This window comes from Dendronephthya gigantea, unplaced genomic scaffold (assembly GCF_004324835.1).
Source record: "Dendronephthya gigantea isolate DGI-Jeju-01 unplaced genomic scaffold, DenGig_1.0 000053F, whole genome shotgun sequence".
Lineage (NCBI taxonomy): Eukaryota > Metazoa > Cnidaria > Anthozoa > Malacalcyonacea > Nephtheidae > Dendronephthya > Dendronephthya gigantea.
Genome location: NW_021163063.1, coordinates 1,430,577 through 1,442,810, shown reverse-complemented (window position 1 = coordinate 1,442,810; position 12,234 = coordinate 1,430,577). Strand labels below are relative to the sequence as shown.

General features: G+C 37.1%; 2 protein-coding genes across 2 annotated transcripts; one reads left to right on the top strand and one right to left on the bottom strand.

Moving 5' to 3' along the window:
- The first annotated feature begins 439 nt into the window (after positions 1–439).
- On the top strand, positions 440–10,445 carry LOC114529168 (UPF0505 protein C16orf62 homolog). The gene is made up of 36 exons (XM_028550934.1): positions 440–537; positions 680–776; positions 846–1,004; positions 1,264–1,398; positions 1,500–1,524; positions 1,620–1,693; positions 1,945–2,013; positions 2,091–2,150; positions 2,244–2,328; positions 2,593–2,670; positions 2,787–2,883; positions 3,112–3,159; positions 3,417–3,510; positions 3,804–3,881; positions 4,076–4,121; positions 4,424–4,500; positions 4,577–4,623; positions 4,932–4,988; positions 5,061–5,115; positions 5,416–5,532; positions 5,813–5,866; positions 5,971–6,051; positions 6,223–6,285; positions 6,464–6,549; positions 6,825–6,905; positions 7,087–7,249; positions 7,412–7,489; positions 7,676–7,790; positions 8,249–8,305; positions 8,388–8,470; positions 8,620–8,757; positions 9,137–9,164; positions 9,303–9,424; positions 9,498–9,541; positions 9,936–10,038; positions 10,130–10,445. The coding sequence occupies exons 1-36, from the start codon at positions 521–523 to the stop codon at positions 10,220–10,222; spliced, it is 2,904 nt and encodes a 967-aa protein (XP_028406735.1). The 5' UTR covers positions 440–520; the 3' UTR covers positions 10,223–10,445.
- A 272-nt stretch (positions 10,446–10,717) lies between these two features.
- LOC114529136 (cytochrome c oxidase assembly protein COX11, mitochondrial-like) lies at positions 10,718–12,183 on the bottom strand. Its single transcript, XM_028550885.1, has 5 exons — positions 11,688–12,183; positions 11,449–11,604; positions 11,191–11,316; positions 11,030–11,071; positions 10,718–10,896 (listed from the first exon to the last, which is right to left on the bottom strand). Exons 1-5 carry the CDS (start codon positions 12,150–12,152, stop codon positions 10,768–10,770), a joined length of 918 nt encoding a protein of 305 aa, XP_028406686.1. The 5' UTR covers positions 12,153–12,183; the 3' UTR covers positions 10,718–10,767.
- Between the last annotated feature and the right edge of the window lie 51 nt (positions 12,184–12,234).

Here is a 12,234-nt window from a genome sequence, read left to right as displayed (position 1 = left end):
AGACAATACAAGTGGAATTAAATGATTTTTGCCCAATTGCAAAAGTGTAACTGTTCTTTTTTGCACTTCATTATCAATTACTGCCAAAACTAGTTGAATGGTGAATCTGCAACTGTAATTATTAAGGTGGGGAGGTATACAATGAAAATTTAAAATTAAGAATTATGCCCTCTCAAATCCCCCTAGGCCTCATTTTAAACACGCATTTTCACCCCCTTCCCAACCGCTTCCCCCTTCCTATGAAGTCCACTGAACTGCATAAATATTTCTGGAGCCAGGCTTTTATGCTGTTACGGATAGTATTTGATATCTGAGGATGATTAGGGGTAATAGGTGGGCCAGCAATGGATAATAGAGAATGACGCGTGATGAAAATGAACGATGATGGACAAGGGGGGATCTCAGTCATGATCACTAAGGGTTATCAATGGGTATTGAGGAATGTCAGGAAATTTCTCCTCCGAGTTTTCTGTAATTTATTCCAGAATCAAATGGTACCAGTTCGAACAAAACATACAAAATGGCATCGCCGAAATGGTACGTTCTGCATGAATTTAATTGCTTTTAATTCATATCTCATAGCTACCGAGTTTTAGGGTCGTATTCATCTATAAATAATAATCAAAACTAAGCTAAAACCAAGTTCTCCTGCAGACGATTTTTGTTTATTTCCGTGCAGGCAATCACGAGAGCGAAATTACTCCAAGGAGTTACAATCGATGTCGATGAAGGGCGATCCCGTATCAAATCATCCCTTGAAGATCTCCGTTGTCGTAGTAAGTGCATACCAAACTTCAAGGATCAATTTATTATGCTTTACTGAATGAAACTTTGATTTCTCTCAGTCCACCATGGACTCTAAATCAGGGAAAAAGAAAAAGACTTATGAACACGGTATTATCGATCCTCTGTCAAAAAGCCAAACTGATTCAGGTGAAGCAATCGATCCTCTGTCGATGTTTGCGGCTGAGAGTACAACGTCAGCAGCAAGTAAGAGTTCAGGGGTGAGTGTTTACATTGATTTTACTTTGTTACTTGCTAGACCAATTTCACCTGGATTTTTCTTGTCATGGAGAGAGTACTGTCCATTACTAGTACTGTCTCAGGCTGTGTACACATTCACTAGTAATAACCCTTAATCCATTTTGGTGATCAGGTAATCTATCTTACAGTGAATAATTTTAATCTTCTGACGGTATAAAGTTGGTCCCATGGTATAGTTTATTGTTTGTTAAAACATTTAAACTTGCTTGTCTAATGTAGGCTCTTTCAACAAGCAAAGCTGATACCGAACAATTGGTGTTAGACTTGAATGAATTTGCGCTGGAGCCTTGGACAAGCAAAAGGATTGGAATTTTAAGCAAATACACAACCTCTGAGAAGTTGTCAATAACAACTGTAAGTTCCAAGAATTTTGTCTGATTACAAGTGACTGATTACATCCCAGTGATTCCAATGTCATGTTAAATAATCTGATATGTCTTTCTTTTTTTTACCAGAGCTTTTTGTCAGATACAGATCGAGGTATGACTGCCTATTTGGCGTTTATAAGTAAAGCCAATTGATATGACATAATAAGTTTGTATTGTACACAAATTTATGTATTTTTTACTTCATAGTTGTCATGAAACAACAAACAACTGTGAGCGATAAAGTCAAACATAGAATTGGACAACTGGATGACATTGAAGAGGTGTGATTTCAACATAGATACCACAATAAATATGTAATTAATTATAATTAGATAAATAATATTAGGCTAAGGAGATGGTTAATATAATCATTTCATAGTCAATAGACTTGTGTCTGAATCGATAACTGAGCTCAAAAGCTCATCTTTAACTAATTAAGAAGTGCTGTTAGAAGAGTAAAAAGATGTTGTTATTATGCTCAATCAAAAATTTGCTACATTGTTGATATCAATCTATTTTTTTATTATTGCAGGGCTCAATTAAAGAAATGCTAAATCTCAGTCAACAGGAATTTGTACGAAAGATCGAACAGTTTAATCAAGTAGGCAGATTGTTCAACGTTTGTTCTCTGTGAGCTATCAATGGAAACTTCAAATTTTTTGAAAATGTTTTTTCTAGGAGTTAATTGCTGCTTGGGAAAATGAACAAAAAGTCAAAGCCTTGAAGATTGCAATTCAGGTATTGAAACTGATCTATCAGTTTTGGAATCAATATGGTGTGCAAGCAAGTAGATCTGAGAATGATTAAAAGTGTTTCTTGATCACAATCTAGTGTGCCAAGATGCTTGCAAGCATTGCAGTGATTGGTTTTTACCCAAGTAAATTTGTCCTCATAACTGATGTGTTGGACACGTTTGGTAAGCTCTTACGAAGACAGAATACTTTGTACTTAAAACGTTCATAATTAGAGCTGGAAAGATACAGGTTTTGATATCAGCTGTGAGCTCTGCCTGTAGCTTAAGGTATAATTGATTTGACAAGAGGGAATCCAGCACAAACAGCCTGCAAGTTCGCGCCCTCTTGTTGGAAGTAATACCAAAGACAAGATGACGAAAGTATCTGGAAGTCCTCAATTGTATGTCGCTCACAATGAATTAAGTGAAATTCTTTCCTTCTTGCAGGTCGTTTGGTTTATGAACGCTTGTATAGAAAATCTGCCACCATTGTTCCTGGAACGAAATTGATGAAAATGTTGCCAGGTAGATAGCTACCGACTGCTTTACATCTTCGTTAGATCAAGCTCCAAAATAATAAATTATTTCTAGCAAGAGATTTAATTGACACAATATAACATGCATCGAAATTATGTTTCCAGAGAATTTTTCCCCCGAAGAGGTGACAGATGTCGCGAAGGAGACGTGTCGGAATTGGTTTTACAAAATCGCTTCGATCAGAGAGCTTATTCCTCGATTGTATCCTCTTATTCTGACCGTCTTTAGCAAAAAAAAATATCGACGAAGTAAAAGGAGATTTCTGTTCACAATTTCTTCAGGAATGTATTTTTTACATATCATGTTTCTGGGTTGAAAATTGCATCGCGAATTGCAAAAAAAAACACCAACTTTGGGAAGTATGGCAATGGGGAATATCTCGGGAAGTGTTTTTGATGTGTGTGCATAATTTTCTTAACATTTTAAAAGCTACGTGGAAACGTCCATACTGAAATGTTATCGCTTTCTCACGACTGGGTAAGTTCAATATTTTATGTAAGCTGGGTAGCGCTGTTTTTCCACCATTCTTGTCACCTTGCGCCCCAAGAAAACCCACATTCAGTTCACCTTCAAATACGATGTTATAATCCTGCCGTTTCTTGGTTTTATTATTATTATTATAACAATATTTCAGTAGGAAGCTACACTCACAGCAAAGTGATTTTCAGGCAGGCCTCGTTTATGAATCGTGCCTGTCTAACCATTTTAAATTTCATGCGATCTCTCTACTCTAGGGAGTACGACAGTGCCCTGGTGCGACTGACGAAGATGATCCGCGGTATCGGGGATCCGCTCGTCGCAACCTATGCACGGTGCTATATCTGTCGGGTAAGACCTTGAGCAGTCCAATTTCATCTTGCGGGCAGTGATGCACGCACGCTGATTGTAATATGAAACCTGGACACATTGACTTCTGAAGTATGTTCTGAAGTAGATGATGGAATCGGCAATTCTTTTCCAAATTGTGAAATTGCAAAAGAAAATGATAATTTATATGAACACACAAGTGTCTCCAGCATATGTTGTTGAATTGACGAATATTTCATTGTAGCCATTGCGATAGGCTTATCTGATATAGATTTCTGATGGAAAAATTTTGAAAGAATATATGTTTTACCCAGGTTGGAATACTTGTTGCACCAGAGGCCAAAGATCATTTGCGTGGCAGTTTGTTGGACTTCTTCTTCACTTATAAGCAGGTAAGGACGGTCGTTTGCTACGAAATGATGAACAAAAAATTTGACACTGCAGGATTGTGGGGTGAGGATATAAAAGGCGTCCCCCCCCCAGAAAATCTGGTGATGCGACGCCCTCCCCCCCCCTAAACACTCTTCGCTCGCTACGTTGCTGTCAAGATTCCAATTATAAAAACAATTTGGTTGTTCATTTGCAGCTTCAGACGGACTCAGTTCAAAACATATTGGCAAAACAAAACACAGGTACTCTTCGTTCGAGTTTGAATGATTTCTTCTGCGAGTTCTTTCTTATCTTCTTTGAAACCTTCAAGGCATTCGTCACAATCCTGGCTTCATTTATTCATAGCAATTAAACAACATTAAAACGAGCTTTATACGAGCTCTTGCAAGTTATGTTGTATGTAGTTCACACTATCTGCCCTCCGCCATTTTTGGCGGCAAATTAAAGGTAGCATATATACTCGTATTGAAATACGTCAATACTTCCACTTCCCCCGGGATATTTTCCCTCTGATGTTTTCATATTTCTTATTTCCTTGTTCAAGCTCCGTCCGACTATCTTCAGCTCTACACACCGGCTCTTGATTGGATAATCCAGTGTATTGCATATAAGTCTCCGGAGGTATGTCAATAGAGTTGTCGTTTTGAAGGAAGGCTTTTCTAAAAGAATTTTCAGTCACTTGTTTTCGCTCTTTCAGGAAGTATTGACGGAAATTTTAAACCATTGTCGAAAGGATTGCAATAGGTAAGGTTTTCAGAAAGAGTTGTAAAGCGCCCATGTCATTTTTCCACGTCAACAATTTGGCTTTTCAGCAAAAATAGTGACAAGTTTCCTAGTCCCCTTTAAATATTTCGATCCGTTACTTCATCCTCAACCCTCCACTCATCACCCTCGATCCTCGACTTATCATCCCCGATCCTCGACTTATCATCCTCGATCCCCGACTTATCACCCTCGATCCTCGACTTATCACCCTCGATCCTCGACTTACACCCTCGATCCTCGAAAACAAAACCGGAAAGACAAACAAAACATTTCATTTCTTCGTTTAGTGCTCTGATCTTGAACTCAATCATGTCAGCATTTCGACCTTCCTACATCAGCGCAAGGTACAGTTTGAACTGTCGATTATTCTTGAGTTTATTTTGTTCATTAAGATTACACAATCCTGTGTTCTTTAGAGCCTTACAGTTTGTCAAAATCATCTCTGATTGTGAAGATGCTGGTTTTCCAAAGGTAGCTTTAGATAAGAATTCTTCATTGATAAGTTTCAACCAGACCTAAAAAATTCATCCATCACATCGTTGTATAATAGTAATGTGATAGTCGCTCAAATGTAGCCTCTTGTGCGAAAACACCTCTACATGTGGAGTTTTCCTGAATATTGAATACAAAATATATTTACCTCGACATATATCTTGCTATAAACCCATACGATTGCCATTTGCAAAGTTTAAAGCTTCGAAAACGAACAGATTGACCATATTGAAGGTCGTATAGCCAAGCACTTGATGTTTAAATATTTGCTGTGTTTAGTACCAGCTGTATCGTTCACTGGGAATGAATGTTGTGCTGGATGAACCACCAGAAGAACAGAGACTTCAGTTGTTGAACGATGTTTGGAAAGTTGTCATGAAACTAAGTTCGCCTGAGGTATAAATTCAAACATGCTCCATGTTGAATTTTAAATTCATGTTTCCAGTTCAACTTTTTGACCTACTGTCATTACCCGCCACCTGCTGTCATTACCTATCACCCACTGTCATTACCTGTCACCTACTGTCATTACCTGTCACCTACTGTCATTCCCTTTCACCTACTGCCATTCCATGCCACCTGTCATTCCCTGTCACCCACTGTCACCCGCTGCCACCGACTGTAACCCACTATCCCCTACTATCATACATGTACCTTTCTCTGAATCTATTCACAGGCCTACATATCTTGTGCTGAGATCTGGGTAGAATATCCAATCAAATATTTTGGGGTGAGTTTTATGACTGATGGCAGACCGAATAAATCTTTGCTTTCAACACAATTTCACAAAGGAATGTTCGGTAGAAATTTAATCGAACTCGTGTTTAACTTCAGAAAAGGGAGATTGACACATTGCTTGGTGATATTTTGAAACATCTTAACGTTGACAGAGCCTTTGAAAATTATTATCCTCAGGTAAAGCTGAAGCAAATTTAACTATTCACTTGTTTTCTAGTTTCTTTATTTTTTTAGTGTTTGTTATCCATTTATATTCAAGCTATAGCTTTTGTTGTAGATATTTGTTCGTTTCAATTGAGTTTATGCCATCGGGCCTTTCTCAAAATATTTTCAAATATTTTTCTACAGCTGTTATCGATTTTATCCAAAGTGCTCGCTGGTTTGCATGATTTTTCGTTGCTTTTTTCAATGGTAAGGAGTTTGTAAATGCAGAATTTTCTATAGAAAGTTTGAACCACCGTATAAAGTTTATCACAGAATTATAAATCTGGACAGATCAAGATGTTTTGACATAGCTTGCTCTCATGCGCTGATTTTCAAACGTATTAACCAGAAATAAGCAAGGTTTAATGCAGCTTTCTCCCTACAGAACAACTTCCTGCGGTTTCTGGATCTATTTCAAAAAGAAGCTGTAAAAACGGACGCGTGCCGATTGATAATGGAAGCGTTTTGCAGGTAACGACGAATGAATGAATCATCTAGTTCTGATGATCATGTTGAAGACGTTTATGCTGGAATATTCAATAAATTGTTAACCAAAGCAAAAGTATAATGAAATATTAAACAGTCCCTACGATATGTCAGTAGCTTGAATTTCCTTCCGAAAACAGACTCTGTTTATTTCCAAATACTCTTCAAGCTTCTCAATTATAAGAATGCGTTTAAAACAAGTGTTTTTCATCTCACCCGGCTGTTTTATCTGAGGACACAGTTTAGTTTTCTGTTTATAGATATCAAACTGAAAGTACAAACGACCCTGTCATCGTCAATGGCCTGATGTTCGTTTGTAAAACACTGCATGACTCCGTGAGGTAAGATACGAATTCTTCTGGTGAAAATTTGACGTCAAGATATCTTTAATTTATTACCGAAATGCGGAAAACTGCTAAAGAAAACACTAATTTCAGTTTGATCGTATCCTGGCAAATATGTTTTTCACGTTTTTTGCGTATTTTTTATTCATTTTAACGGGGAGTGTTTATTTTATTATAGTTCGCTTACTTTGACTGACGAGAAGCGAGCAACCGGGCAACTTGTAACTGGTTTTGTTCGAAAGATCGATTATGGTCGTGATTTTGAACAGCAGTTGAATTTTTATGTCGAAGCCAGAGCATCGTTTTGTAACTTAGATCCAGTGTTAGTTTGCCTTGTCCAGGTAAGCTATTTTGTACTCGTAGTCTGTCAGATTGAGTGTTGACTGTTGCTACTAATGTTAACCTGGCTAGCCTATAGCTTACTGCTTTGTAATGTTTTATTCAGTGTTTAACTTTCAACCTTCCTCATTGTCAACGATTCGTCCTTTTTGATAAAAATTTAGTGCGTCAACTTGTTATCGATGAAAACGAGAGAAATTGTTAAAGGAAATCATACTCGAAAGACAGCTGCTTTTATACGGGTAAGCTAAACTTTGCATGTCTTTGAATCATGGATTTGATTCAAAAGTCGACCAACTATACTATCGTGCGCATTTCAATATGTAACCAGTCAAATTTGTTCATTTCTCACGCAATAAAGCATTTCCCAGGGGTTTGTTTTGAAGCTAGCTTGTTATCGAGCTTTACATAAGACTTATTTCATATAGGCCTGTGTCGCGTTCTCTTTTATCACTATCCCATCGATTCAAGATATTTTCAATCGTCTGACCCTGTACCTTGAGTCTGGGAAAGTCGCGTTTGCCAATCAAGCACTCAGTCAGGGCAAGTATATCACAACTGAGTCTCTTGTCATGACACCTAGAGAGAGCAGTTCAAAACTAATAGAGCTATCCAGTATATAAATAAAGTTAGTTTAGTTTAGGTTTCCTCCTGTAGTAACACTGGATCAATAAGAGATGATCTTTACTCGACCTCTAGAAAGAACAGTTTAGAACTGATAGAGCTATCCAGTATAAATAAAGTTAGTTTAGTTTAGGTTTCCTCCTGTAGTAACACTGGATCAATAGGAGATGATCCTTACTGGACCTCTAGGAAGAACATTTTAGAACTGATAGAGCTATCCAGTATAAATAAAGTTAGTTTAGTTTAGGTTTCCTCCTGTAGTAACACTGGCTCAATAAGAGATGATCCTTACTGGACCTTTAGGAAGAACAGTTTAGAACTGATAGAAGTTATCCATGCAATATCAATAAAGATTTCAATTTTCAACTTTTTTGCAGGCGATGCATTTCTAAAAGCGGCAGTTGGACTGCTCTTGGAGGTTCCGAAAACGATTGGTACTGAGTCTGAAGTTTCAAGATTTCTTTTCAATACTGCTTGAAATGGACAAGCACAAATTTAGCTTCGTTTTTTTTATAGAGATCGACAGCAAAACGAAATCCTCGGAACCATTTCTTCTTTCATACGTGAATAACTTTCTCTCATTTCTTCTCGTTGTTCCGGTAGGTTTTGGAAACAAATTTTACTGGATAGCTCTATCAGTTCTGAACTATTATTATAAGCGACATGAAACATAAACGACTGAACCAAAGCTTTGACAGTTTGTCGCATATTGATCTTGTGATAATTATTTTCTGGTCTCTGGTTACAGGATCATCCAGATCAGGGTGTTTTGTATTTAGTTCGTGGTCTTCTCAATGTGATTGAGGACTATCACTGGGACTCACAGAGTGATGTCAAAATAAAGATTTATCTCAACGTGATATCACTGTTATCCTCAATGACACAGGTACTGAAAGATTCTTCTTCCATGCTCGTAAATTGGATTTTGTTGCGTCAATTCTCATCACCTCGTCGCTCGCTTTGTTCAACTTCCATCACCCTCCTTTTCCATAATATACTCTTGTCACCTTCATCGCCCCTTCCATCGACTTTCGTTACCATCATTACCCTTCGTGGCCCCCTTTCATCAGCACCTCTCACCTTCATTACCCTTCATCGCCCCCTTTCATCAACACTCCTCACCTTCATTACCCTCATCGCCCTGTTCCATCACCTATCGTCACCTTCACGGTCTGCTCAATCCATTCCCATCAACTTTTTTTTCAGTTTCTACTTTCGTACCTGTTTTCCTATTTTTAACAACAATTTTTTCATCGGATTTTCAGGAAAGCTATTTTTATCATATGGAAAAAGGTATGCTGGTTCACTCTTTACAGTTTTACTCGTTCTAAGATGATTTTTTTATAGCTGTGGTGTTGAATTGCGTTCTTCTTGATGAAATAAGAATTTAGTCGATTAGCTTGAATGAATTTTTTTGTCATTTTTTTTTAGTTGTTTCCAATGACGGCATGTACGGAAACGACAGAAAGTTTATCGCTGAAGTTCATAAAGTTGTCTCGACCATAGTTGAGGAAATATTGAAACATTTACAAGCTTTGTCAGCCAACGCAGAGGTTTGTGTTCAACGTTTGCATTGATATAAGTAACTTACCTTGGTGGTGACCAAGAAATTATGTTTCTTTTTAGGCAAAAAAGAGGCAAGCTCAGTTGGCCCTAGAGTTTTTCAACAGGTGTGGTTTTATTTCATTATCACAAACTAAACTTTCTAAACTGTTCTTCCTAATCCTAGAGGTCCAGTAAGGATCATCTCTTATTGATCCAGTGTTACTACAGGAAACCTAAACTAAACTAACTTTATTTATACTAGATAGCTCTATCAGTTCTAAACTGTTCTTCCTAGAGATCCAGTAAGGATCATCTCTTATTGATCCGGTTTTACTACAGGGGGAAACCTAAACTAAACTAACTTTATTATTTATACTGGATAGCTCTATCAGTTCTAAACTGTTCTTGACTAAACTGTTCTTGATAGAGGTCCAGTATGGGTCATCTCTTACTGATCCGGTTTTACGTACTACAGGAGGAAACCTAAACTAAACTAACTCCATTTGTATTTCTCTAAAGGTTAGTCGGTAGTGCAGACTTAGCAAATGAAGATATGTGCATGTTGGCTGTGAACCTATGGAATTTGGCTCAAAATAATGGACAGAATGATCCTAAATTAATGGTAAGTTCAAGTTGACTGTTTTACATCACGAACCTTGAGTGCTTTTCAACATAGCTACACCTGTTAAACAACGCTGTTTTTGAATTTTCAGTCACGAACGTACGAATTTTTAAAGAAAAAAGGAAAAACTAGACAAGAACTTGTGAATCTCCTGGGTAAATTGCCACGCGTGTCTCGGGCGTAAAGTATAATTTTAAATTAACTGAACTGATCCAGTTTATTTTCAAATCAATAGTAATGCGATCCTGTTCAATTATTTAAATATTTTCGATATTTCAAAGCTATTTTTGCAATAGGAAATTATTTTCAAACGAAATTATAACCTGTGAAGAGAGAGCCTTTGAAATATTTTATGTATTTTTTCATTAAAAAAAAACTTTATGCAAAAAGTTTTTAGAAGAGAATTTAGAAGAGAATAATGAATATTTTAACTGAAATTTGAAAGTTTTTTACATTTTACTCTGATGTACTGATGTATTTTATTTGGTGATTTTATTTGACCATTAAGTCTAATGGCACTGTATTTAACTGGTATTTTAATGGTAACTGGCCCATAGCCAGGTTATGCACAAAAAAGTACAGACAGATTTCACGATAGAATATTAAATTAGGAATACAACACTGTCGTCGCAAAAATATTTTGCACATTTATTTGAAAAATTTTGTCAGAGTTGAACATCATGATTATGAACCGAGGACTTTCCGGGCGATTTATTTCGAAGATTTTTATTAAATTCCTAAATCATGAGCTTCTTTTGCCTGGAAGAAGGTGTAGGATAGAGTTATAGTGTCCACTTTATAGAGCGCTGGGTCGTCCAAGAACTCCGGATCAATGTAGAAGAACACCGGCATATCAACCTGGGGAAAGAAACGTTTGTAGAGACAAGTGTTTGGGGAGGGAGGTTCAGATGTAAAGGGGGGTGTTCTGAATGGTGTGTGTTTAGAAAAGATAGTGCATTCAGATGTTCTGGGATTTATTGTGAAGATTTACCTGTTCATGTGGATTTAGTCTTTGTTCTTCAAAGCAGAAGCACTTAAAGAAATAAAAAATAGAAAGATATCAATGCAAAAACAAAAATTCATCAAGTTGCTGTCTCAAGTTGTAAGAAAAGTACTGTCAAAGAAGAATCTATATATACATGAAAAGGATACCTGAATCTTATTGAAATACTGTCCAGCCTCAAATGGTATCACATTGTAGGTTGAGATGCCTGTAATGGGAACATCAGTTGGGTTTTTTGCTGTGTAAAATGCCAATGCTGTTTCACCTGGATACACCTGAAATGGTACCAAAATCATCTTTAAACACCATTACATCATGAATGACAATATTTTGAACTCTAATGGCTTGGACCAGTTAGTAATGATTGATCCATCAATTCCAGAGCATGTTATATACTAGCTTTATACCTTTACTTCGGGCTGTTGCGGTTTAAAAGACCATTGCATTGTGGCGCTTTTGTCAGCGTTAAAACGAACTGTCAACAGGCGTTCTTTTCTTGTTGTCATGTTCTTGATTTTTTCACCGGCATCTGACTGTTGCACTGTCCCACCCAGACCTGATGCCTGGAACATTTGCAAGGAAATTTTGTTATGAATCATTTGCAACAGTATTTTTTAACCTGTAATGTATCGTGCGAAAAACAGACCTGGCAAAAAATCCTATACAAGGGTACGGCAGCATACGAGGCCCCAAGAACGACAATCACTAATGCTATGGTGTATGTTGCTGTAGTTCTGTTCCTCTGTTGATAATGATTCCTAGAACTTGAGAATTTCCTAGAAAATTGTCCATGGCAGTGATTTTGTGTTGAAAACACACAACTCTTATGAAAACCACATGGAAATTTGGCAGCTCCAATGTCATAAAAGTTCCAAGATTTAGGCCACTTTGAATTTCCTAGAAATCTGTGTCCGTACTTTCTAGGAATAGGCAGGCATGATCCAAGAAACCTTTGACCTAGACAAGAACCTAAACTTGTTAAAATATTGTGTTTATGACCATATGTATTACACAAAGAATCTGTGACAAAAAATCGTCTTTGCTTTATCAAGGTTAACCAGTGGACAGGGGAATATTTCCTGAAAAGCCAACACGTAAAATTTCCAGACATTTAACCAAACTTCTCAAAAAAAAATACTCAGTGACCTACTATATTTCGTCTAAGATCAAGTTTCCCGTCGGAAACGATATTG